General features: G+C 42.3%; 2 protein-coding genes across 8 annotated transcripts; one reads left to right on the top strand and one right to left on the bottom strand.

The window, feature by feature from the left end:
• Positions 1-275: 275 nt before the first annotated feature.
• Positions 276-23,333, bottom strand: SHPK (sedoheptulokinase). 4 transcript variants are annotated; one of them, XM_043499524.1, is made up of 7 exons: positions 23,237-23,333; positions 12,342-12,483; positions 7,478-7,661; positions 5,245-5,397; positions 3,837-4,012; positions 3,023-3,223; positions 276-1,935 (listed from the first exon to the last, which is right to left on the bottom strand). In XM_043499524.1, the coding sequence occupies exons 2-7, from the start codon at positions 12,478-12,480 to the stop codon at positions 1,541-1,543; spliced, it is 1,248 nt and encodes a 415-aa protein (XP_043355459.1). In that variant the 5' UTR covers positions 12,481-12,483; positions 23,237-23,333; the 3' UTR covers positions 276-1,540. The 4 variants fall into 4 exon arrangements, with proteins under 4 accessions (XP_043355459.1, XP_038231657.1, XP_038231656.1 ...); XM_038375729.2 differs by lacking the exon at positions 23,237-23,333 and adding an exon at positions 13,837-14,483 and having other exon boundaries at positions 3,113-3,223; XM_038375728.2 differs by lacking the exon at positions 23,237-23,333 and adding an exon at positions 13,837-14,481.
• Positions 14,429-27,563, top strand: CTNS (cystinosin, lysosomal cystine transporter). 4 transcript variants are annotated; one of them, XM_038375737.2, is made up of 11 exons: positions 14,429-14,779; positions 16,001-16,083; positions 18,227-18,305; positions 19,558-19,642; positions 19,759-19,859; positions 20,984-21,115; positions 24,197-24,296; positions 24,385-24,504; positions 25,345-25,515; positions 25,972-26,089; positions 26,553-27,563. In XM_038375737.2, exons 2-11 carry the CDS (start codon positions 16,017-16,019, stop codon positions 26,681-26,683), a joined length of 1,104 nt encoding a protein of 367 aa, XP_038231665.1. In that variant the 5' UTR covers positions 14,429-14,779; positions 16,001-16,016; the 3' UTR covers positions 26,684-27,563. The 4 variants fall into 4 exon arrangements, with proteins under 4 accessions (XP_038231665.1, XP_038231663.1, XP_043355465.1 ...); XM_038375735.2 differs by lacking the exon at positions 14,429-14,779 and adding an exon at positions 14,831-15,034; XM_043499530.1 differs by lacking the exon at positions 14,429-14,779 and adding an exon at positions 14,840-15,001.
• Positions 27,564-27,891: the final 328 nt, after the last annotated feature.

The following is a 27,891-nucleotide window of genomic DNA, read 5'->3' as shown; positions in this document are numbered from 1 at the left end:
TGGATCTTTGGTCTGACCCAGTGTGGCCATTCTTATGTTCTACACTTTGTCTGTGTTTCCTGGTTACACCAGTGGCTCTTTACTCACCACATGGAAAAGATTGGTCATGAGGAGGCAGTGGATTAAAGACTGTGGACTTAGAGCTCTGGGATAGGAAGCAGATTTCTCATTAAGACAATATGAGTCAGTCTCGATGCTGCTAATGAACAAGATGACTAGGCAGGTCCATATTTCAGTTAAAACAGATGCTTCTAGTTAATAAAATTGTACACAGATAATATGAAACCACTTTATTTACTTCCCTCTCTCTCAAGTAAGGAAATGCATGTCCAACTTCTCCTGGATGATAAAATAAAATACAAATGCTTTTACCTTAAAATAAAGGAGAGGGTAGAATGATCAGTGAGGTGCTTTAGGACCATGGCACATAGGATAGAAACCCAGAGACTTATGGCAAGCTCACATGAACAATGCTCAAAACTGAAAAAAGTTTTTAATCCAGCCTGCAAATTGCTATGCCAAGGCTCAGTTCCTTCCAATATATAAAAGGCAGAGAGTTATAAACTCCTTAAAATAGAACATATCAAGGAAACCTGAAAGAACCTTCTTGGGCTGACACATGTGAGCACATTTCACTTCTCACTGGCAACAACTGATTGTACTTCAAGTCACATTGCGGTAAGAAGAGAGGGGGACGGATCTATCAGGATGGTTACTATAACCTTTCTAGAACAAAAGAAAAGCCCAATGAACCATCTAGTCAAATATCCTGCCAATGCTGGATGCTTCAGAGGAAGCGCCACTCCACACACACTATTGTAAATAACTGTGCATTAAAACAATAATGAGAGAGATTCCTTCCTGACCCCCCAGCTGGTAGCCAATCTGCACTCTGAAGCGGGAGCATTGAAGTAATTTATGAGCTAGTCATGAATCTAACTTGGATCAGCAGCAATGTACTTCACTGATCCTATCACCTTCCCTCCTCTATGCTTTTCTTAACATTTTATTGTTACTTAAGAGCCAAAAAGGTGCTCAGCCCTTCAGAGAGAGACTCTTCAATGTATAAGATATGGTAAATTATTATTTTATTTGTATTACAGTAGCACCTTTAGGCTCCATGTGTTGCACACATATATATGGAAAGAGATAGTTTAACCACAAAACATCTCTAACAAAGGCTACAGATGCCATTACCAACAGACATTGGCTCTTCTTAGCCATCACAGGCTTCTTTCCTAACAGGAAAGTAAGCCTGTGATGAAATATTATCTTCAACCCAAATGTAATGGAGCTTTTCCCTTCATGCAGCCAAATTCCATATGGTAAATTGTTGCACAATTAGGAATGACAACATAAGATCATGCAGGGCCCTGAGTACATTTGGAACCAGAGAGCGACATTAATGCAAGCTGTTCTTCTCCATACTGAGTGGAATGGTAGAGTAAAAGCAACATCAGGAATGATGAGGAAACAGAAAGAAAGTGTTGATATGTCCAGAAAAAAAACCTTTGCATCAGACAATCCCGAACTACAGATTTTATCTTCTGTGCAGCATCACCATAGCAGCGCCTACAGCTGCATCCACATCCTTTCCATAGATCACAGGAAGTGGAAAAACTTTCTCCAATTCTTGCTTCAGCACCTCATTCCTGGAAAGGGCACTTCCACTTCCCAGAATTCTCTTCACTCCTGCCTCTTTTAGGTGTTGAAATGGCAACATGGAATGCAGATTCTGAATGATCCCATGGCACAAAGCTCTGGTTACATGACCCAGAGAGAGCTCAGAAGCAGCAATACTAGTCACAGACGCCAGTTGCTCAGGCATGTGCCTTTCTCCAAATACAGTTGGGCAGACTGAGAGTCTGGTAGCATTTTGGGCCAAGGCTGCGTTGATCATTTGTGTATAGACACGGGACTCTAGAACATCATACCCTGCCAAAAGAAAATGGTGTTACTAATTTTGTCAGCCTGGTGACCCTTTCACCTGTCAGAGATGAATGCTGGAGGCTTAAAGTATGCTAATGATGCTGGGTGCTGTTTCAGTGGTGTATGTTGGCTCAACAGAACACTGTGTATTTGGCTTCTTCTGTCCCTAAGGAGATCACTTTTGCAGGAATACAACTCTCCTCATCCAAAGTATTTTGATCCAAGAAGTCTTTTCTGATTATAAACACTGCAGTTCCGATAATGGAACAGTTTTCTCTGAAACATTAGCTATTGGCTCAATTTAAATGAAAAAGCAACAGTAAATATAAGCTTGCATGTTTGGAAACTAACCAACTAGTGACCTTTTTTTAATAAGGGCAATCAGCACAGACTCCACCTCCTATACTGACAGTGCAAAGGTCACTCAAGCATTGGTTGGAAGGGTTTTAGAATTTATTGTTGCACTGAGACAACTCAAGGGAAGGATATCAAAGAAGTTGTGACAACACATTTTAAAGCACTTTGGGGAAATGACATGATTGTCTTATATGATACTGCACTAACCCTGGCTCTTTAAAGTCCATTAAGCATTTAAAGTTCTGCAAAAATTGCAACTCAAGGCAATTAATATAATCAAGTCATTCTTTATAGACTCTATGAACATGGAAATTAGTGATTGACTTCTGATTTATTGACCTATAATTTTTCCTTTGAAAATTTTTCCTTCTGAAATGGAACCCACAAAGATATTCTCACTCACTTAAGTGCTTGAAACAAAAATAAAACCCAGACATAATCCAAATGCAGGTTCCAGTTAGTGTTGTTCTCAGCGTGTCCCCTAATTGTTGTAGGAAATTCTAGCACTACAGTGGGAACAAATCACGTGCTTCATGATTTCTGCTCAGCTGACACATACTGTACAACAGTGGTTTTCAACCTTATTTCATTTGCAGACCCCTAAAAAATTTTGAATGGAGGTGCAGAGCACAGGTTGAAAACCACTGCTGTACAAGACTTGCTGCTTTGACTCAGTCCCTCATATCTTGCTGACCAATTCACATATTAAACTTTGACTATCCCCAAAATACTTTACCCAACTCCGCCATCCAGCAGGCCAACATATCCACAAATGTTGCCAGCACATTTCCTCCGTTGAGTGATGCTGCCACTGCCAGATAGTTACCATCAAAATAAGGAAAATAGGCAACAGCTGACAAGGAATCTGGTGTCTCTGGAGGCTGGAATCCCAAGGGCATGGGGACTGTCAGCTGAGCAGAGGTGCTGATATTGAGAACTGCAACACAAGAAAGAAAAGATTTCATCTTTTAGCAAGCTACCCTGAAAGAGGAAAATAAGTTATCCACATACCGTGGTGTTGAGCACAATATAAATACCGAGTTAGGAACAACAGGCAAAAAAGAGTGCTATGGTATAAATGGAAAAATTTTATTAGTCCTTTCACAGACTAGAAACTGGTACTCAGACCTATTGAAAGGCCTTACAGTAGAACCTCAGAGTTACAAACAGCAGAGTTACAAACTGACCAGTCAACCACATGCTTCATTTGGAACCAGAAGTACACAATCAGACAGCAGAAGAGACCAAAAAAAAAAAGCAAGTACAATACTGCGCTTAACCTGAACTACTCAAAAAAATAAAGGCAAAAGTTTAAAAAAGAGATTTGACAAGGCAAGGAAACTGTTTCTGTGCATCAAATTAAGATGGTTAAAGGCATCATTTTTCTTCTGCAGAATAAAGTTTCAAAGTTGTATTAAGTCAATGTTCAGTCGTAAACTTTTGAAAGAACAACCATGTTTTGTTCAGTTACAAACAACCTCCATTCCTGAAGTGTTTGCAACTCTGAGGTTCTACTGTAGTTGTTGTGTCCCAGCTGTATAAGAATATACCTGCATCAGTCCTCTCAGTCATACAAGAATAAACAGAGCACTGGAAATCTCCCAGAGCAATTCCCACTTCCGCTCCCTTTGGTATTCCATGCCAGTCATGGGGCATCCTCCCAGCAATGCCACCAGGGTCACCCACTTCAGGAAGCAAGTCAAGGGGAAAGCCAGATTCTCTCAAACTGCAACCAAAAAAAAATAAATATATATATACACACACCCACAGATGGATTAATCAATACGACAACATGCAACCTGTCTATGTGAACATCCCTGAGGTCACAGGCTAGCCTGACCATGTGCTTGTGGCTGCTGGGTTTACAGACTCTTTTGCCCACCCAATTAGCTCTGCCTTGGACAAGTTCAGACTTCTAGTTCCATTGGCTGTGTTGGCTAAAAACTAAAACAGCCTTGTACAAAATAGCCCAGAAGATTAAATAAATCCACCTACATTTATACTTGATTTGATCTAGCAGGGATCACGTGTTCAACCCACCAAAGTCACATAGCCAAGCAGTGTGGTAAGGGACAATCAAAAGAACAGACATATAACCAATTTTCAAGTGCCAAAGAACACTGACTCCCAGAAAACTCTCATGCAGAGGGTTAGCAGGTCAAAAACAAACCAGAATATGTGAGCTACAACAAGCTGCTTAAACAAACTTCAACATGAGTATAGGCTACCTCACTACAATAAGTCAGAAAAAGCTCAGTGAGACAAATCCAAGGTTCTGTTACCCTTTCAATGGGCTAGAAAATATTTTACCTTCACTGTTAGAAGATCTTTTCACCCTGGAGTCGTGGCCCAAACTGATCCCTGAAATGTATAGGGCCCTGGACTCCACCCCCTGGAAGAGCAAGTCATTTTTAAAAAAAAGAATAAAACTGGTGTCTCTTCAGATGCCCAGTAGTCTGACACCTTTTAAATGGCACTGAGGAAATTTTAATGCTTATGAAAGAGCTCAGCTGAAGGCAATGAAGAGTGAAATTCTCTTTAACCAGCATGTATATAAAGCATGGACAGTACCATGTAGATAGAGCATGGACAGTTGACCCACTCTGTCCCACCACTGTACCTCATCCATGCCCTAGAGAGAACCCCGGCAGGAAGGAAGCAAATAATTCAGTATCCATGGCCTCTTTGCTGAGCCAGCCAATAATGCCTTTTCTGAGGGTTTCTAAAAATGACAATGCCAATGACTGCCAACAGTGATGAGGTTTTATATGATATACTTGCCCACCACAAACTGCACTGAGTCACACAGACTCATTCAGCAAAGGGTCAAACAACCATCAAGACACAGCAGCTTTCAATCACCCCTTCCTGGGCTATAGTCATACTTATGGTCTACAGGAATATTCACCCCATCTGGGGCAGACAATAAATAAAATCCATTGGATGACTGTCACTTACATCTCAGTATTCCAGCTTTTACTTCTGGAATTAAAATATCCCCAGCTGGCAGCATTCTGGATGGACATCAATGGCCTTTCCAGGTCACACAACATGGCAACCACGTAATCGTGGATGGTACCAGCTGCATCAAAAGGCTTCAGAAAATCTGGGCTATTTAACAACAAAACAACAGCTGCTTTGTTAAACATCCACTTGCCAACCATTTCCATTTGTAGTTGATATTCAGGAAAAAAATGAAAACACATGACAAAAGAAACCTTCTGGAAACATATGTTAATTAACTGAACAAGAAAAATCCTTAGAAAACAAGTGTCTATTAGCGCTGGTTAGGAAACATTTTTTCCTCCCCACAAAAAACGTTATACTACAATAATTGTTTCTGTCAAAATCTTTCTTCAAAACTTTTTGGTTTTTATAGAAAAACCAAAAATCCGAATTAAGGAAAAAAAATCATTTTTGGCAACTCAAAAATTTCATAGAAATCAGACATTTCCCTGCAAAGATTTGTTTCAATTAAAAAAAAGCATTTTTTGTTGATAAAGAAACCTTTCAAGCAAAAATTTTCAACCATCTCTAGCATATTCCTCCAACACTGCAGTTACTCCATTGGCACCTGGTTTTGAGGCCAATAATACAATTAGATCTTTTCCAAATATTCTGAATAGGGTACTTGAGGTTTACTGTAAAAATGATTTAACAGTGAGTATCTGAGGGAAAACAAAAAAGCTGCTTATTAAAGAAAAATAGAAAAAAAATGAAAAAAGTGTGTCTAATGTTCTTCAGTGAATTGTTACTTTGCAATAAAACTTAATTACACTGTTGCAGATGAGTATTGCTGAATTCCTAGCTGTATATAAAAGGAAATAAATAAGATAGGTATTATCTCTTTTCTTATCTTTGCCATGAAAGTCAAATGATGCAGAGCAGTATTAAGTAAAGACAATGACGAGTAATTCCTAAGGCTCCTTAATATTAGTAAAATATTACATTGACTCTGTCCCATCAGTAACTGCATCCTTTATAAAAAAAAAACAAGATTGCTTCTATCACTCCAGAGAACTTTAGAAGCACGCAGAGTCTCACAATCAAAATTGCACGAAACCAACTATAAAGACTGCCTCAGTGATCAAGTCCTAGTTTTTCCATGGAATTGGATTTATGGTGTGTTACCATGCATAATACTCACTCCTTCAGGGAGATGGGAGAAACAGTTTTAATACACACAAGTTCTTTGTGGCAAAGTGCACAGTTGCAAAGCCTGTTATAAAGAGAGAAAGCTCTCAGCTTTGGAGCATCTGAAAAAATCTTAATTCCATCTAGTTGAATTAGGGTGCTCAATATATGCATTAAAGCAAAAGTACCAAGGATGAAAATAACAGTATAAAAACGAGTGTGGAGAGATCAACCGTGTTCCAGATACCATTTAAACAAACTTCAGGAGGAATGCAAGATCAAGAGTCTTTTATTCCTTTGAGCAAAACGGAACTCCTATTTGATGTGGAAGACGGTGACAGTTTGGGAGATGTAATAGCTTATTGAAGCTGAAGTGGTTTCAGAATCTACGGAAAGATTTTGTGGATTCTACGCCCTGCTATGGCTGAAGACAAGTTGTAAGTGAAAAACTGTCCCATGCAAAGCCTGTGACAATCCAGCAGATTATGTATAAAACCTCATCAGAGGCTTGGTAGGACAGCTTAGTGCCTAAAAGGGAAGGGAACAGCAGCTAATGTAGGGCCCAATTTTCTTAACACATTGCAGGAATTGGCCCAAAGCAACTCCCCCAACATATTTTAGATTTTCATAAGTATATATAGGAACTATGCTTAAAGCACAACTATAGGGTTCAAATTATATTAACTGATGATGTTTCCGTTCATGTATAACCAGAGCTGTTTCTTTTCTTGTTAAGTGTTCTGTGGTATTTTTTATTAGAAGGATGAGAGAATATCACAAACTCAATTGTATATGGTTAATGTTTAATACTTCCATTTGAAATGATCTTTAGCCATTTAATTAATATTATGATTAAAGGGAAGTTCTGCTTCATCTCACAGGTCTCCTCCTGCTGGTGCATTATGACAGATAGGAAGAAATATACAGCTGCAGACCCTGAACTGGTATTAGCCTTCTACAAGAACACTGACTGGCTTAAATTCCAGCCAAGAAACTGCTAATGAAATGGCATGATAGGAAAATCTAATGAATACAGCTGAAGTTACAGTGCTTCTACCTGTTCTTCAAATACCAGTAGATTGTGGCACATCCAAATCCTGTAGCCACGCTTAGATGTGACTGTGGTTGAGGAAGAGAAGAGAGGAAACTGCTGCTGCAGCGGCCATCTTGCCACGTAATCAGATGACTGACTTCTCCAGGCTGAAAGGTGTGACCAGTTCCACTCTCGGTCCATTTGCAACCTGAAATCGGCAGTATTTGAGAAGCACAGCATAATTAACTGCTATTTGTCTCAGAGTAGCAGCCGTGTTAGTCTGTATTCGCAAAAAGAAAAGGAGTACCCGTGGCACCTTAGAGACTAACAAATTTGTTAGTCTCTAAGGTGCCACGGGTACTCCTTTTCTTTTTGCAATTTGTCTGGCACCTTTCAACTCCTGTGACTCAAATTATTCTACAAAGAAACACATTTAACACTTCAAAAAAATAGGGCAGTACTGACTCTAGTCAAACTAACCAATCATATTTTCCAGCCCTGAATAATCTGCCACAAAGCCAGTTACCCTGAGATGAAGAAAAACACAAACATTCTGTCCAAAGGCTTTATCTCTGTCCTCCTAGTACCCATAATATCCATGGCACAGATTGAGATAAAACAGCATGTGACATCTTAAACTGAGCATGACCCACCAAAAACATACAGCACCCTGAGAAGTGGGGCAAAAGGCTGCTAGAACCGCACTGAACTTTTAGAACTGCATGCAAATGCTACACGTTTTAATGCAGCTAAATGTAAATGTAGGACATCTAGGAACAAAGAACGCAGGTCGTGCTTATGGGGGGGTGGGGAGGGGGACTCTATCCTGGGAAGTAATGGATATGAGCTCCCAGTTAAACGTGGTGGCCAAAAGGGCTAATGCAATCCTTGAATGCATAAAGAGGGGAATCTTGAGTAGGAGCAGAGAGGTTATTTTATCTCAGTATTTGGCACTGGTGCAACTGCTGCTGGAATATTGTGTCCAGTTCTAGTGTCCACAAGTTAAGAAGGATGTTGATAAATTGGAGAGGGTTCAGAAAAGAGCCACAAAAACAATTAAAGGACTAAAAAAAAAATATCTCGTAGAGATAGACTCAAGGAACTCAATCTACATAGCTTAACAATGAGAGAGTTCAGGGGGGATTTGATGACAGTCTATAGGTATGGGGAACAAATATTTGATAATGGGCTTTTCAATCTAGCAGAGAAAGATATAACATGACAATCCAATGAGTGGAAGTTGCAGCTAGACAAATTTGGACTGGAAATAAGGTGTAAATATTTTTTTTTAAAACAGTGAAAGTAATTAACCATTAGAACAACTTAATAAGTGTCATGGTGGAGTCTCCAACACGGACAATTTTATCAAGATTGGAAGTTTTTCAAAAAGATATGCTCTAGGAATTATTTTGCAAAGTTGTATGGGCTGTGTTACGCAGGAGGTCAGACTAGATGATCACAATAATCCCTTCTACCCTGGAATCCATCAATCACTTGAGCCCAAATTTTAAGAATTTGACTTGGATGTGTCATTTTCTAGCCTAGAAATATCTACGCTCGTTCTGACATTGGGCTCAATTTCATACATAGCTAGCTCATGAATATGTCTATTTTTTAATACAAAGTACTACTTACATCTGGTATCAGGGGTAGCCATGTTAGTCTGTATCCACAAAAACAACAAGGAGTCCGGTGGCACCTTAAAGACTAACAGATTTATTTGGCCATAAGCTTTCGTGAGTAAAAAACCACTTCTTCAGATGTATGGAGTGAAAAATTACAGATGCAGGCATTATAGAATGACACATGAAGAGAAGGGAGTTACCTCACAAGTGGAGAACCAGTGTTGATAGGGCCAATTCGATCAGGGTGGATGTAGTAAACTCACAATAATAGAGGAGGAGGTGTCAATTCCAGGAGAGGCAAAGCTGCTTTTGTAATGAGCCAGCCATTCCCAGTCCCTATTCAAGCCCAAATTAATGGTGTTAAATTTGCAAATGAATTTTAGTTCTGCTGTTTCTCTTTTAAGTCTGTTTCTGAAGTTTTTTTGTTCACTTATAGCTACTTTTAAATCTGTTATAGAATGTCCAGGAAGATTGAAGTGTTCTCCTACTGGCTTTTGTACGTTACCATTCCTGATGTCCGATTTGTGTCCATTTATTCTTTTATGTAGGGACCGTTCGGTTTGGCCAATGTACATGGCAGAGGGGCATTGTTGGCACATGATGGCATATATCATTTATATAATATATATAAAAGTTAAAGTTATATATCACTTACATATATAACTTTTATATAGTTATATATGTTTATCATCTGGGTTTATCAAGCAATAATATAACTATCAACAGGGACATGTAACCACCACGCAGAAAAGAGTACATGGCATCCTAGCTCTGTAACACAGCCTCATAGAACATCCTAGCTCTGTAACACAGCCTCACAGAGAAGGTGGACTGCCTTCATTAGGATTTATATTGATTCAATATTCTTTTTAGTTTCATTGCCAGGGTAATCCCTATCTTGTTCATTTTAAATACAAAAGGTGGGATTCTGTGCTGTGCCTCTAAGTTACCTTTGCACCCCCACAATCCTAGGCCACCTGGAGGGGCCAGTCTAAATTATGCCAGCCACCCAGGGCTGCCCAGAATCTCCACAATTCTGCATGCTGATGCTCCACTTCTGTGCCCTCAACCCCACCCCAGTGTGTTCCCTACACTGGGCGTCGTGAAAGAGTCCTAGGAAGGCAGCTTACAGGCGTCTTGCACAGTTCCTGTGCTAGGGAAGTTATCCCCTGGCCAGATGGAGGGCTTTTATGGACCCTTTACACTGCTCCAGCCCTTTTACATAAAGGCGCCACAGTGGGAGTGAGGCTGTCACCCATAGAAGTTAAGCCGCACTGGCAGAGAGGGAGCTTATACCAAACATGGCAGAAGGCATCATTCTATGACGACCAGTGCCTCCACTAGCCTGAATTGAAACTTTGATACAGCTCCTGAATTTTACTTACACAGAGCAACTTTAAACAAAATGTAAAAGTTATAGTATTATGTGACGTGTCCAAAGTCCATTTCTGTCTTATTTCCTTTCCTTTGATACCCATTCCTTTAAGTCTATTTCAACTGTATTTCAACTTCATCTATTTTTCTAGTTTTCAAATTGATTCTAAGAACTGTTATTAACCACAAAGCTAACCCTAAATGATTCCATTAAAAATGTAATGTGCAACGTTGAGTATGCGGTTTCACTTAATCTACTCAAAGTAGTGAGAGCAAACAAACATTCTCCTTCATTTTGTTGAATACAGAAATTTAAAACAAAAAGTGACATATGGCTTTCTGAAATGAAATATTAAAGGACCTCCACATGAGAATTTATGTGGCTGATGAAGTCATGAGGTTTTGTTATGCAGCACTCATGGGACAGCTAGAAAGTAGGCAACAGACCATGAATCCATCAGCCCTTGGATGTATTCCTTGGTGATGGTTTTAGTATTTAAAATAAAATCACAGTGGTGAATAGTTCAGGATCTCTTAAAGCAATTGAAATCCTGCCAATATCTGACAATGACCAGTACTTTCGGAAAATCAGTTTTATGGTCTACAGCAAATCTCTGCTTCAACTAGGGAGTTCAACATTAGCTATTATTATTTCATATTTTTTATTATTGCCTATAGGTGTGTATTTTGAGTTATAGAGAGAATAAAGACATGGAAGCCAGATTCTGAAAGCCAGAGTAATGCCACTGACCAAAATGGATTTACACTAGTGTAGCTGAGAAAAATCTATATTAAAATCCCTGCCCTAGAGAGTTTACAATCTAAGACCCCAATCTTGTAAACAAATGCATGCAGCTACACATTTACTTGAAAAAAGGAAAGGAGTACTTGTGGCAACTTAGAGACTAACAAATTCCTTTTCTTTTTGCGAATACAGGCTAACACGGCTGCTACTCTGAAACCTGACATTTACTTGAGTATTTGCAGAATTGGAGCCTATGTGAATAAGTCACAGAGGTCGATTTGGTTGCTTGTGACTTGGATGCTGATCCTACAACTACTTACACATGCAGAATTGCATTTCCATTTCCCAGATACTCATGGAGTCAACAGCAATAAGAGTATTGTGCATCTGTCACCTGTGGCTTATCAGAAAACCATTTCATTTAATGTTTTGGGCTTTTTAAAGACATCTGACATCAATTCAAATATTATATTTATTGAATTTCACTCCTCGTATTTTGCGTTCAAACTGGTTTTAAAAACAACATTCCAGAGCAGAATGGGTAATGCTATGTACATTTCCATAAAGTGTAAGGCTAGCTAACTTTCCACAGCAAGATAGACTCAGTAACCTCTCCTGAAGAGGAATTACTGAAAGGTATTCAGACAACTCACTGGGAAACAACTAGTAAAATGGCTGATGTGGGGAATGGGATAAAAAGAGTACTGTGTGTTCCATAAGCACATTTCATTTGGTAACAAACAGAGGACAATTGATAGATAATTGTAAAGGCCCAATTCCCTTCCGAATCCCAATCCTGCAAAACCTTCCTCAAGTGAATAGCCCTGTTGACTTCACTGGAACTACTCACATAAGGATTCACAAGATCAGATCCTTAATTAGTATGTCAACAAAGAACATGGTTAAACGGAATGAGTGGTTGTAAATGACTGTCTACTACAATTAAGGAGAAATGCATGTTTAACAGGACTTTTTCTGACCATTATATTTCATAAAATATCAAGATGTTTTATGGCAGTTTTCTGCAGATTATTCCAGAACTAAAAATGATCTCAAACATCAATAGATCCATCTTCCATGGCTCCTGCCATTTAGCTTCTATACTACAATATTTATAGCAAACATGTCAAAAGATGGACATTACCTTGGTTTGTTTTCCAAAACATAACCCCATGCATTTGTCCTGAAATACCAATGCGACTAACCCTTTGAAGCTGCTCCTGGGGAAAAGCTGCAAGGCATTCATTCAAGGCTTTTATTATTCTCTGGACATCTTGCTCCATTCCCTGCAACCATAAAATCAGCTATGAGGGTGTTGAGACATAATCTACTAGATTCATGTACTGCATTTACTTAAGCAGTGAAACAATAGCTAGAAGTGAACACCATCTATTATTTAGCTTAACAATATACTATTACTATAGCTGAATTACCGAGTTACTACTATGTAGTTCAAAGTTTCAACACATACTAATTTATACGATTTGTGGCTAAATAATATACATTAGAAACTAAAGTTTAATTACCAACACACAAATAGATATGAATTATTCTATTAACATGTAACTTTGATAAACAAAGAAGATGTTTACCTGCTGTTATTATTATTACTTATTATTTGTTTTTCTGTAGTGCCTGTCTTTACTACTAAAAAAGTCAAGGGCTAGGATCATAACAAGTCCATTCAGAGCATAGAGATGTACCTTCCATCTTTCTGCCCTGGTTTTTGCCAGGATGCATCAATAGATGCAATGGACCAGAAGCCCCTTAAGATGAAAGGATTTTGTTGCTTCTTTCTAACACACCATGCCCTACTTAAGCAGTGCTCTGATAAAGTTAATGATTGTCTCCCGAAGTAAAGTGCAAAATGGGCTAGGGCAGTTTGCCTCTGTTCCCTGTGAAGCAGCATCACATACAAGATCAAGGGGCAGGGAATGATCTATTTTAGGTTTTTCTAAGATTCTGATAAATATGGTATAAGTATCTGGGCTTTCTGCTGTTTTCTAGATTCTCAAGCGAAGTACATAACTTGGTTTTGGGCTGTAAGTTTCACTCTATCATGCTAGAGCAAAGTCTGCTACGGCAGCTAACTATGGTGCCATTTCAGAAAGTGCTCAGAGCTATGTCTGTTTTGAAACTCCACAGATCATTAGGAAAAAAAAAAGTATTCATTGGTATTCACAAGGTGGGTGGGGTAATATCTTTTATTGGACCAACTTAATAAAATATATTACCTCACCCACCTTGTCTCACAAATATCCTGGGACCAATACAGCTACACAACCACTGCACACTGATTACAGGACAGCCAGAAACACTAATCAACACTAATTCTGTCTTCATTTGACTTAACCATTTAGGTACCTAACCATGATGTTTTAAAAACTGACCCTTCTAGAAACAGACTGTTTTACTCTTACTTGGCTTGGCTTTTTCATACAGCACAAGAGAAGTTTTTTAAATTAGATTTCAGATATACAGGCAGACACACATGCCTCCTTTCCCTTTTTTCCTAAAGAGCCAAGCGGCATCCTGCAAGGCATTAAAACAATGCTGATAAGTCATTGAAGCTGACATAACATGGTGGTACAAAGCTGAGTTGGAAAAACACAATGTCTCTGTCTTGAGCTATCTCTCACCTGTGCTCCAACAGCCGGGCTATCAGCCTGTGCCTGTGTCTCCCTTGAACAGCTCTGGGTCACAATATGCCCTTGCTCTGTCTCAACGACCAAGGCAGCCTTAACTGAGGTGGTGCCCAGATCTATGCCCAACACACACACAGTTCCAGGTGTGGCGCATGGACTCAGCCCTATAGCTTGGTTATCAGCCATCATTTGTGTTGGCCTGTGGCAGCTGCCACTTCCTGCACCACTGGGATGCGTTCAGTGTGCCTGCTGCCCAAGTGAGCACCCAACACACAGGCAGCAGTAAGGGAGCGGTGCAGAGACTCAGCCCTGCAGCCTGGCTCCCACTCTCCAGCCCTGCTCCCTGGGGTGGCTCTCGGTTACTCGTCTCTCCACCTGCAGGGTGCCCAGGTCTCTGCCCTATGCACAGGCAGTACCAGGGCACAGGTCCAACTGGCTCCGGGCTCCCATGGCAGGCCAGGGCTGGAGGGCCTGGGGCAGCAGCAGCAGCCACCTGAGGGTTAAATCCAGCTGCAGGCAGGCTTGGGCTAGGCCCTGGGCTGCGCTGACCCTTGAACTGCGAACCTCGGAGCCACAGCAGGAGGGAGCCGCTGCCCGAGTAGAGCCGGGGGGCGAGTGGAGCCTCCATCTTGAGTGTGGCAAGACGCCGGCCCGCGACCCACGTCTGGCGCTTCCCAGGGCCCACCCCAGCAAGAACCGTATCTAAAGAGTTTTAAACGAGACTTTAATTAAACCAAGAGCGAGACCCCCCCGCCCCCGGCCATCGCTAGCGCCCCCAAGGACCAGATGCCACACCCAAGATGGCGTCCGGGGGCGGCCACCGCCGCTCTACGGCACGCGAGAGGGAGCCAGGGGGAGGCCTGATATAGGAGGTCGCCTCAGAGGGGAGGAAGGAGCCGGAAGAGCGCCAGTCGGACACAGCGGCCCGCGGTAGCGGGTAGGCGTTTCTCCAGGGGGTTTGTTCCGCCCTCGGGGCGTACAGCGGAGTGGGGGGCCCCCCATGAGGACCACAAGTCCCGGCATGCTCTGCGCCGCGTGGCCATGGGGACCGAGGGGGCGCGCCGGTGTGAGCCCTCCTCGCCCCTCCCCCATTTCCCCTCGCCGGGGCCGGGGCGCTGAGACACCCCTCCTGTTCCCCCTCCCTACCTAGAGCGCTGGGGTGGCTGAGGAGATGTGAGGGGGGACGCGTGGGGTGGGTTCTCGGCTCAGGGGCCCCTGGGGTGGGTGTGGGGCTAGGCATGGTGGAGGGGGGGAAGGGCTCTAGGCTCAGGGGCCCCTGGGGTGGGTGTGGGGCTAGGCATGGTGGAGGGGGGGAAGGGCTCTAGGCTCAGGGGCCCCTGGGGTGGGTGTGGGGCTAGGCATGGTGGAGGGGGGGAAGGGCTCTAGGCTCAGGGGCCCCTGGGGTGGGTGTGGGGCTAGGCATGGTGGAGGGGGGGAAGGGCTCTAGGCTCAGGGGCCCCTGGGGTGGGTGTGGGGCTAGGCATGGTGGAGAGGCGGGAGGGCTCTAGGCTCAGGGGCCCCTGGGGTGGGTGTGGGGCTAGGCATGGTGGAGAGGAGGGAAGGGCTCTAGGCTCAGGGGCCCCTGGGGTGGGTGTGGGGCTAGGCATGGTGGAGAGGAGGGAAGGGCTCTAGGCTCAGGGGCCCCTGGGGTGGGTGTGGGGCTAGGCATGGTGGAGAGGAGGGAAGGGCTCTAGGCTCAGGGTCCCTTGGGCTGGGTGTGGGCTAGGCATGGTGGAGAGGCGGGAGGGCTCTAGGCTCAGGGGCCCCTGGGGTGGGTGTGGGGCTAGGCATGGTGGAGAGGAGGGAAGGGCTCTAGGCTCAGGGTCCCTTGGGCTGGGTGTGGGCTAGGCATGGTGGCGAAGCGGGCTGGGGAAGGGAGGGCTCCAGGCTCAGGTACCCTGGCCCCTGGAAATGGTGATGCAGGGTGGTGAGTGGGAGCTTGACAGGCTAGGCTCAAGGTGGCCCCAGCCCCTGGGATGGGTGGGGGCTAGGTGTGGAGGTGAAGGGGCAGTGCTGGGCTGGCCATGGTGTGTGGGGAAGTGATGGGTGAGATGAAAGGATGCAGGACACAGTGGGGAAAAAGAGTGCTCGATGGGACTGTCCTGCTGCTGAAATTATGCAGGAGCCTAAACAAAACTTCCTTTCGTTTGCTTTGTAGCTGTCTGAAGAATAGCATGATGGTGAAAAGATGGCTACTTCTCTCTGTGTTGTGTTTTTCGCTCTCATTGCTAAAACTTTGTGGTAAGTGTCTTCCAAATAGGAAAGCTTATCTAGCTGTGCACCAGATCAGCCGTCTGTTATGTATTAGCTAAAATGGCTGTAAAATAAAAGGGTATCTGTGCTGAAAACCAAATGGCCTCCTGTTAAAGGTGACCTGTGTGAAATAGTGGTGTGTTTAAGGGTATTGGCTTGGTGTAACAATTTCTAATAAAGAATTGCTCCAGCTGTTGTGGTGTTGGGAAACTTACTTCCCTTTATATATTCCCTTCAGACTGTTTTGTGGTGACTGCACAGTGACTTATTTCATTATTGATGTAAGTGACTAGGGTAGGTCAGTGGGCTAGACTCTAGAGGTTTAGTTCTCATCATACTGAAGTCAGTGATGAATTTGGTGATCCTATCTGTGCTAGCTATTTGGTTTATAGGTGCCAAAAGTGTCTACAAGATAAGACCACCAAATTCAGTCACTTCTAATATATAGAATTTTAACAAAAGAATTCTAAAAATTGCATTTAAAATACCACTTTTCTCTTTCTCCCCTAATTAAGATAAGAGGTCTTTATTCTTAGCTTTTATAAGCTTCTGATATTAGCAGGTATGTGTGGTGAGTTCCTGGTCAGGCTTTAGGCATATGTCAGAATTTGGGCAGGGGAGTGGAAAAACTGTCTGTCGGAGGCTGAGCTATACTGTAGTACTTGCTTGTATATGAAATGTAACCACACCCTAGTCAGTTAAATAAAGTGACTGACAAGCAAGAAAAGCATAATCTTATTTCTAGTTGCCTTATCTGAATATTGTTGCATAGTACACACTTCAATGGCAACAGTTTGAAGCACAATAGTAAGATGTTGCCCGAGTACTGCAAGGGCAGGATAACAAGCTGAAGTTGTTGAATTTCTTGGTATTCTGCTGGGCTTGTGTCATAAATCTAAATGGAAGGGTAACCACCTTTAAATCCCTCCTGGCCAGAGGCAAAACCCTTTCACCTGTAAAGGGTTAAGAAGCTGGGATAACCTTGCTGGTACCTGACCAAAATGACCAATGAGGAGACAAGATACTTTCAAAGCTGGAGGGGTGGGGAACAAAGGGTTTGTCTGTCTGTGTGATGCTTTTGCTGGGAAAAAATCAGGAATGCAGCTCAGAACTCCTGTAAAAAGTTAGTAAGTAATCTAGATAGAAATGCATTAATTTCTTTTGTTTAATGGCTGGTAAAATAGCTGTGCTGAATGGAATGTATATTCCTGTTTGTGTCTTTTTGTAACTTAAGGGTTTGCCTAGAGGGATTCTCTGTGTTTTTTTTAATCTGATTACCCTATATTTACCATCCTGATTTTTACAGAGGTGATTCTTTTATCTTTTCTTTAATTAAGTCTTCTTTTAAGAACCTGATTGCTTTTTCATTGTTGTTAAGATCCAAGGGCTTGGGTCTGTGCTCACCTGTACAAATTGAGGATTTTTATCAAGCCTTCCCCAGGAAAGGGGGTGTAGGGCTTGGAGACATCTTCCCCCCCCCCCCCCCAATAATCCCCCCAAGTGGGCTCTTTCCCTGTTCCTTGTTTAACATGCTTGGTGGTGGGAGCATAGGGTTCAAGGACAAGGCAAAGTTTGTACCTTGAGGAAGTTTTTAACCTAAGCTGGTAAGAATAAGCTTAGAGGGTCTTTTATGCAGGTCCCCACATCTGTATCCTAGACTTCAGAGTGGGGAAGGAACCTTGACAGCTCGTGTGGATCATGTAGCAATTTTAAAGAGTTCTGATTCTTACAGATAATTAGGATCCATTGCTGATCATAGTAAGAAACAATAACACTTAGCATTTTATAATTAGCTTAGAGTTTAAAGTATTTATAACTAATTGCATGTGTGTAATGTATGTGTGCCAGGAGATAATTGTTTGGCCCATTTACTGTTTTCAGTCTGCACTTTTCTCATTATTGTCTCAGAATTATTCAGTCACTTGAAAAAGTGCTGATGCTTACTTCTACACTGTTGCTAGTCAGTTGTCTGCCACTCTAACCTTTCATGCTAACCACCCCAGGAGCTTGTCTAATTGGTTTGTAGTCTCAAATTGCTTTCTTCCGCCACACAGGAAAACAATTCCTCTTTTTTCAGGAAGGAGAATTCCTTTTGTAGAAATCTAAGCTTTAATGTTTTTTTTTTTTCCAGAAGGAGCCATCATGCTCTCTGTCCCTGAAGTGGTTTCAGTAGAAAAGGGTAGCTTGACAAATGTCACTGTGACTCTAAGGTGAGTTAGAACATCAGTTTCACTTCCTTTAATTCTCTGCTTTTGTTACAACCAGATACACCCACAGGCATCAGAACAGAGAATGGACAAGACTTGTTCAGATAACTAACTACATTTGCAGGAAAGATGAGGTGGCTTTGTTCATTTAGGGCAGTGGTTTTAAACCTTCTCTCATTTGTGGGCTCTCCCCTGCAACCCCCCAAAAAAATTAAAATTTAGGTGCATGCCCCTCTGAAAATGTTAGACATAGTCTGCAGATCTCCAGGGGTCTGTGGACCAGAGGTTGAAAGCCACTGTTCTATGGTTATGACAACCTTTCACGGACCCCCTAGACATGGTCTGTGAACCCCCACCATTGGAGGGTTAAATCACTGACTTCAGGTGAGTTTCATCTGTGTGCAGTGAGTTAGTACAAGGCCACTGTTCCACTTAAGCTGTGGAACATTGCCTTCATACTGGCCCCTCCATGGGGATGAAAATTCACCATTAGGTACGAGCTCAGATAACAGTCTGTATTTTTGTATCAATAAGTTTGGCTAGATGTAAGATTCAAGTTCATATGTCCTCTGTTGTGGTATTGAATTCTGCATTTGCCAGAAGATGGACTCAGTCTCTTCCAGCTCTAACTACTATGAACCTAACAAAAACATGCTTCATGTACAAGTTTATCTAGAAGGACACCTAAATGTTTTATAAATTGAACAGGTGTCACTGTTCCCAGCACAGAAGTGTAGCCATCTCAGAGCTGAAACACACACTGTAGCTGTGGAGTAGATATTTACTATAGTCCAGTGCTCATTTTCTCAGTCTCACTAATAGTGAGACTTTTCCCAAGAATGGAAAGTTCTTCTCAATGTGAAATGACTTGTGCGGGGAGGGAGGAAGACTTCAGAGAAGACTGCAGTGGTGGGGATTGGTGGGATGTTTACCAAGTGGGAGGAGAAATAGGGAAATATCGGACCTCTTTTTTAAAAGTGTTTATCCATCTTTCAAACCCCTGTTAGAATTGACTAGTGGCTGCACAAAGGGACACATACAAGTTCTATCCAGTTAAGATTGATTTGTCAGTAAAGGACAGTATCTGTTTCTAGAGTATCATGTTGGTGCCACAAGTGATTAAGTGTAAATTGTATGTGGTCCATCCAAAACAATATCGCCTAAGCTGCATGGAATCTGAATTCTCCCAGAAGGCCTGAAACCTCCTTTAAACACATGGATTTGTAGGCTTCATTTAACTTGTCTGTCTTCACAGTGCCCCATTAAATGAGACATTGGTGATAACATTTAATATCACATATTCGTCAAAAAATGGAACCATTGTTGAACTACCCGATCAAGTGAGTAACAAAACTGACTTCAGACCTTATGCTAAAGCTTACAATTGGTCCTAGTCTGGCCTCATTAAAAACAGGTGAGTAGTTGTTACATGTAACCTTTTTTCCTTGTCTGACAGGTAATATTGCCTGCAGGTCTAAATTCAAGCTTTCAAGCGAAAGCTAAAGATGTTGGACAAGTTACAGTTTATCTTCATGCCAGTAATGCCAATGAAACTGGGTGAGTTAAACTACAATTCAACCCAGAGCATGTGCAACTCCTTGGTATCCAAAGTAATATAATAATTTCCCCCACCCCTACACCATCTCCCAGTATCCTACTAATTACACTGCAAATTCCCTTGATTAACTAACAGTCAGTCATCTTCTCTTGTCTCTTTCTCTCCCCTCTCCACCCCCCCCCCCCATGGTGTTGAGATAAGTGAAGTGGTACTGGTAGCTTCTGTATCTTGGAATCATGAAACCTAAGCATTCATAGGTTGGGTTCAGCAGCATACTCTAAACCACACACAAGAAAAGTCTCCGAGCATGCATGACAACACTACTCAAGCTGGATACCATTTGGCCCTAAACTCTGTGGGCTACTGCTTTGTTGCTATGCTTATCTTGCTAACATGCTTCTGAGTCTGACATTCATATCCTTGAATGTTAACAGCCTGACTCTCCTCTGCACACCCACAGCTTTCACAAGACTTCAGGGCAAGCCACAAGTACTTAGCACATCCACAAATCTTCCTGCTTAAAGAGTCTCTTAAGGAATCATGTGTTCACAGGTGGAACTTTCTTCCTTGATATCAGAAACTGGTGAGCTGGGGAATGCTGAGTTGCATTTGCTTGTTGCCGTTAATACCACAGCTTCGCTGGATGATGCATGATCTTGTCACTTCCTCATTTCACTTCTGCTTTTAACTGTGTGTCTTGATCATGGCTATCTTTACCATCACAACGTATCCAGGAACACAAGACAAGCCAGATAATAAGGCTTTGCTTGCCAAGCATGAAGAGTAAAACCACAACAGTAACATACTAAGAGGCATGGAAGCAATAGAGGAAGATGAGAGGCTTCAGAAGGCCTGTATAAGGGAGGGGAAAATATGACAGAATAGAGGAGGATTGAGGGTAGGCAAAACATCACTAGGATTTGTAGAAATCTTGGAAAGACCACAAGGGTGTGTGACAAGGAAGAAAGCTTTATTGCTCTACTAAAACCAACCCTAAATTTTGAGTAACTGACTTTTTTTTTTTTCCCCCACAAATTAGAATGAAGGAGTATGATCTGTGGAAAAGTGTAGAGAATATACTGACTGTTTAAAAACTGATTGATTAGTACAAATTCCTTTGCAGCCCCAGGATTCGATTCCAAGTGATTCATAGTAACACAGTGAGGATTATAGACCAGGTGACTGGCTGGATCTATTTCTTTGCCTGGTCGATTTCCTTCTACCCTCAGGTTTTCGAAAACTGGCGACGAAAAAGGTAAGGAGACTAGCTGTGAAATGTGTGAGTTTCTTAGCAATGATACAAATGGTCATGTGGACTGGCTTCTGAGTAGGATGGGGAATTGTCAGAGATCCCCTTAATGTAGTTAATTCCCATTAAAGAAGAGAACCATACCCCATTATCACAAGAGTCCATTAACATCAGTAATATTGCAGTTGAATTGATTAGAAATATAAAGACTCTTGTTGCAAGCTCAAGTACCTTTCCTAGAAGGCTACTTTCCTAACAGCTGTCTGAGTCGAACTCCAAGGTGCTGACCCTGCAATTGGTTTTGCCCAAATGGACCCCTGCAAAGTATCATTGAAGTCAATGGGCAGCAGTTCATATGTGTAGCTCTGATTGCAGGATCAAGACGTAACTCACTAAAAGACTTAAAAATGCCAAAAACACCCAAACAAAACAACTCTCCTTGCTGGAGAAATAACCTGTCAATATATGGGGTCCCCCCCACCCTTCTTTCTCCCCTTAAGCACAATAATGGACTCTTCAGATCTTAAATTCACCATCAGAGGGAGCCCATGTAGCCTCATGAACATACTGGCAATTTTGTAGCTAAAAAAAATTGAGGAATAGGGTTCAAAGAAAAATGCACTCACTAGTATGTATGCCTCCCTGAACAGACTCATCTCTATGGAAATTGGATCATGTCTATTATGTATGTGTAGGAGGGTAATTTCCCCTAGTCACAATTCTGCTTAACTCCACAACTTCTCACCTGTTCAAATGAATGCTTATTCATGATTAAGGCTGCAAGTTTGTCATGGAGGTCCTGTATTCCATGACTTCAGTGACTTCTGCAGCAGCTGGTGCACCTGGCTCAGAGGCAGCCCCTGCGCCAGGCATACTGGCCACTGCTAGGGTAGTCTCGGGCCTCCGCCCCCATAGCAGCAATGTGGGTGTAGAAGGGGATGGGGGCATGGGACAGGGTGAGGCAGGCTCTGCACAGCACTTTCCTTGGGGGCTCCCCGGAAGTGGCAACATCTCCCTTGCTCAGCTGCTAGTCGAAGGCATGGCCAGGCAGTGCTGCAAGCCAATGGGAGCTGCAAAGGCGGTGCCCTGGGCAGAGGCAGTGCACAGAGCTGCCTGTCCATGCCTCCGCCTAGCAGCTGAGCAAGGGGGATATCGCTATTTCTGGTGAGGCCCCCAGGTAGGTGCCACCCAGAGCCCGCCTCACCCCATCTCATGCCCCTGCCCCCTCCCACACATGCACTCTGCTGCTGTGGGGGCAGAAGAGAGCACAGAGCCAGGAAGGGAGCCAGCCCCCACTGGGGACCTGGGCCACACGCTGTCCCCACATTTTAGTCACGGTATCTTTAGTAATAGTCATGGACAGGTCATGGGCCTTGAATTTTTGTTTCCGTCCTGTGACCATCTGTTTTTACTAAAAATACTTGTGACTAAAACTTAACCTTATTCATGGTGTGTGTGTGTGTACGTACATACATACTGTGGTAGCCTCTTTCTACTAGGCACTGGTCCAATATGTAAAACATACAGCCTACTCCAGGGCAGGGAGTGCGGTTTTTTTGCATGTTAAACACCTAGAGTAACTTTCTAAATGCCTAATTGACTTAAGAACCAAAGACCTATTTTCAAGTCACCCAAGTGCTTTTGTAAAATTTACCTCTAATCTCAATCACATCAATTTCAGTTGCCATGTGAATAAGTTACTGGAAAGATGGGAGTGTGTTTAAAATACACTGCAGTGGTGGTGTGGTTGTCCCTCCCCTTTTGGGTCAGAGGGAGGCCTCACTGCATTATCAGTATCACTGCCTAGTATCTGGGGGAATTAGCAGATCAGGCGTTATCGTCCTGACTGGTCTAACAGGGAAGAACCCCAGAGTCTATGGGCTCAGGCAAGGGCAGGGCTAACCTGTTGTCCTAGCTCTGGATGACAGTAGGCTAACACCTACCACCTGGCCTACATTGGGGTGGGGTGGGGTGGTAGGGAGACCCAGGCCTACCCACACTGGATCTGATTCTAACAATCTGAGCGGTCTGTCAGTGGGGAATCTAGCTGCAACGCACTGATGTTTCAGGCAGTGCTACAGCAGACTAGTCAGCTGTCCTGGGCCACTTCCTCCCCTCCGGGTGTACCTAGATCGAAGGGGTGTCCTCTGTCTCCCCAGGATAGGTGGCCAGCGGCAGTTTTGGCAGCTCCCCTGCAGACACAGGTTCCTTCACAAGCAGGATGCATCTATCTCCCTCACTGTTTCAGACCCAACTGAGCTGGAGCTCTGCCTTTTATACTCCTGTCCCATCTATCCACTTCTGATAGGAAGGACAAGGTGGGTCTGGCTCCGCCCACCTGGGCAGAGTGAGTGGCTCCTTCTGGCTTGGAGGGAGACCACACAGCTTCACTACACACACACTGTAGTGCAAGTGACTACATGTGAATTTGAGCCCTGATGAACTTTCAATAGCACATGAATTGGAGGGAGAATGGAACTTTTAAGTGCATCCTCCAGTGACCTAACGCTAAACCATGACATAATATGGATGGTTGACAAGATTTTTTTTCCCCCATGGTTGTAGAAGACACTGTATTTCTAACCAATTCATTTAGAATGCATGCCTTCAACAATGACCGGTTATCTTGCCTCTGACTTGAGGTTCTTATCTCAGTGAGTGAACAAATGATTGTCTATAAAAGTTTAAAATTCTTACCTGGAATGTGAGGACAGAACAGTGGGCAGCAGGAATGGACTCCTTCTGATGTAATGCTTCTGGTTGTGGATCTAATTTAAAATGCTATCTGATTCATTGCAGTTGTATGGAGTTGAGGAAGATAACATAGGAATATGAATTTTGAAAGTAAACTTTATTGTAAACGCTATCAAAATGTATAGTATGTGTGAGGGGCAACCTCACTGTGTACAAATGACTTTTTATAAAGCGGTATGGCCAGTTTCTGCTTGGGACAGTAATTGTAAAAAGCACTTAAATCAGAACCTTCTAGTTCTAGAAAATCTGTCCCTCTATGGTACTGACCATACTGCTCTGCAGATGAATCTTTACATGTAAAGTGGTGTCTTTTTTTTTTTTCTTCTTTCTTAGTGTTGTTGGATTAAGCTTTGACTACATAGCGTTAAACCTCACTGGTTTCATAGCATACAGTGTATTTAATGTAGGACTTTTCTGGATTGCCTACATCAAGGTAAGTGCACTTGTTGTTTCAATGAAATATTTCATTACTTGTAGAACAGAGTTATGGTAGCTGACTTGCTTGGGTTTTTAATACACAGGAGCAGTTCCTACGCCAGTATCCCAATGGAGTGAACCCTGTGGACAGCAATGATGTTTTCTTCAGTCTCCATGCAGTAGCTTTAACTCTCTTTACAATATTTCAGTGCTGTATATATGAGGTGGGTTTACCTATGATATTCTTATAGTCCAAATGGAGCCAAAACCATTGATTATGTTTAAGCTTTGAGGCAATTATACCTAGCAATTATAGGGTTCTTCATTTTCACAGCACTCTACAAACATTAATTCTCAACATCCTTCTCAGAATACTATTTCCATTACAGGGAAAATATGGGCACAATTTGTATTACTCTTACAAAGCCCTGCGGAGTGGCAGAATCTGGGAGTTCTTCTGGGGATCCACTTCTGTGCTCAGTTCACTGCCTTCCCAATTACAAAATGTGTTTGGATGATCACTTACAGGCAGTAAACATGCTAGGTGGGGAAAAAAATATTCATACCTCTTCTGGATTACCAAGTTGTGAAAGAGGGGTGTGTGTGTGCTCCTTGCTCCCTCTACCAAAATGGGATGCTTTCAGGAAAGGTCAGGGTATGTGGCAAAAGCGACTTTGGAAGCTTCTCTGTGCCCATCTCGCATAGGCTATTATGAGCATAAAGCCCCACAAATAGTCTTAATTTAGAATTGAGTAATAAAAGTCCCACAAAAACATTGCAGAAAGACTTTGACCCCTTCCTCCTGGATGCTAACATTGTGAACAAGATTTCCATGGGAATTGTGACTCGGAAATTGCAGTGTTTTTTCCTAAACCTATAGCAAGCTATTATGATACTAAAACAATGTGGGGATCCTTGAGAAGGAGGAGGAGAGGTCAATCTAGCCAGTTCCACAATGGGCTTGGGTTGTGTGTTATGCTCAGCATTGTGCATCCTATGGTAACTGGGGTGGGAGGGAGCTGGGTATAATGAATTCTAAATGCATAAAATGTCTTGTTTTTCAGCGAGCTAGTCAAAGAGTGTCCAGAGTTGCTATCGGGCTACTTGTGATTGCATGGATCTTCACATTTACCACACTGTCCGTGGCTGCAGCTGGAGAAATCACATGGCTACAGTTCTTATTTTTCTTTTCTTACATTAAACTGGGAATCTCACTGATAAAATATTTTCCACAGGTAAAAACTGGCACTAATGTCTCCTAACGCAGGCAGATAGCAAGAGGCCATATCCTAATATAGGAGGCTACCTGGAAGAGCACTGTAGGTTCAATATGTAGTGCATATGATTCTAGAATGCTGACTATGCTATGTTAGAATTGTGAGAAAACCAATCACTTGATTGATGGCTCTTGTGCTGATTACACATGCAAGTAACTTGCAATGTCTGAAAACTGTAGCTTGTTAAACCAGCAAGGCTCTCTCTTACAGCTGGGGTTAACTGAGGCATTGAAAGGTCAATCTGCTTATCTGAGGTCAAAATAAGTGGAGAATTCTCTATTGCTGGGGTAGAATAAAAAGTTTTGGCTTGTTTGACTGCTTGAAAAATATTTGCCTTTTTTATAGGTAAAGATCAAAGGATGCTGCATATTTAAATTCACTTTGATCTGACTCCCTTCTGTAACTCTCTTGTAGGCATACATGAATTTTCAGCGGAAGAGTACTGAAGGGTGGAGCATTGGAAATGTGTTACTAGATTTTACTGGTGGAAGTTTCAGCCTCCTTCAGATGTGTTTGCAGTCTTACAACAATGGTAAGCATGGAATTGAAGTGTCTTTTAGGGCCTACATTTTCAATTAAAGAAAAACCTGCCACAAAGCACTTTCTTTCCAGTCCAGACCCACTTAAGGTCATTCCCAAACCTAGGTGTCCTGCATGGCAATATGTGCAGCCATCAGTGCTATAAAAATGTGGTAAATAAGTTTGTCTTCTAATGTAAGCTATTTAGTTACACAGAACTGTAACTGTACAGCAGTAAAGAATACCTTATTGCATTAACCGTACAAACTATAAAGTTAACACCTGTGCTGTTAAAAATAAACCATTTTAGTAACAACCTACGGTAATAAACTTTAATGATTTATCTCAGACCCATAACTATAGGATAGCCATTATCCTTAAAAGTCAAGGGATGGCCAAGACCAGTTTTAAGTCTATATTAAATCAGTTAATGTGAGTAACGATGCAGATTTTCAGACTAACTTTATTTTTGACAGATGAATGGAAGTTAATCTTTGGAGATCCAACTAAGTTTGGACTGGGTCTCTTCTCCATCACCTTTGACATAGTCTTTATCATCCAGCATTACTGTCTATATAGAACATCAGGATATGAGTCTTTGAACTAAGATCCCACCTGAATAGACAACAGTACGGATTTATTGGCTTTACCTCTATACTGGCTGAGGGATTTCCAGACTACGCACCAGGTATCAGCGTAAGTAGTGCGAGAGTCATGCCGTTTATAATTCCTCTTCAGTACAGGACTGCAGTGAATTTATTTTTTTGCTTAATGGCAAATGCCTTAATGGATATTCCATTAGCCTACCCCTTGCAGCTGGAAAAGACTTGCAACCCTGGAAGCTAATTCCAAGCCAGCCTGTCTTGAGCTGGCCTAGTAATATGTGGCTGTCTTTGACCAATACAGCATTCTGTGGTGGGGGCAAGGAAGGAGCTGGGCTTCCTTCAGCTGAACACAATTGGAGGGTGAAAAACCCCAACCAGGTACCTTTTTTTAAAGTAGTGACCAAGAAACAGGTTTTTGTGGACTGGATGGTAAAAACTAACTCTGCTGCTGCTGACTTCATCTCTCCAAAACCCAGTTGTAAGTGGAAGGCGGTGGCTCAAGAAAAGGCTGCTTGGTAACCACCGATACTGTTACAAGTAGGTACAATAGGTTAAGTCACTAACCAAAAAGCATGAAGACCAGACCAGCCTTCATCAGACTTAATATCACAGCACATTCTTATGACAGTGTCAAAAGCTGTACCTAAACATTGGGGAAAAAAAACTTTTAATGTGATCTCTGCTACTATATACCACCAAGCACTTTCAGTAAAGGTACTAAATCTAGTGCCAAACTTCTCAATATTTACTGCACTAAGTTGTAGAGTTATTCCCATTTGGTTCCATTGAAGTGCCTAGTCTGTGCTGTTAATGTAAGGGAACAATTTTCTGTTAAGTCTGATCTTGTTGTTCAATAGCCTAATGATTAAAACTTGTACTAGTCTTAGTGTTTCCTCCCTTTTTCCTGAGTAATCTAAGCAGTAGCTGATAAGCATTTACATGGCACCTTCCAGCTAAAGATTTCAAAGCCTCAGGATTCCCTCTGCAAGGGAATAGCCCATTTTATATAGGTGGTTTGGGGTAAATAAGGTCTTTAAGTAACAGGACCTTAATATAAGGTAATGCAGGAAGGTGGTGAATTGGAATAAAACTTTTGCTCCAGTGCTCTGAATTGCTTTCTCTGCAATATCGGGGCAAAGGATGCAAGATATTTAATCTCTAAACATGGCTGAAAATTCTTGCACTTTAAATTGTACAACTTGGCACTATG

Source organism: Dermochelys coriacea, chromosome 17 (assembly GCF_009764565.3).
Source record: "Dermochelys coriacea isolate rDerCor1 chromosome 17, rDerCor1.pri.v4, whole genome shotgun sequence".
NCBI classification, from domain to species: domain Eukaryota; kingdom Metazoa; phylum Chordata; order Testudines; family Dermochelyidae; genus Dermochelys; species Dermochelys coriacea.
The sequence above is the reverse complement of the archived record's forward strand: the minus strand, read 5'-3'. Positions and strand labels throughout refer to the sequence as shown.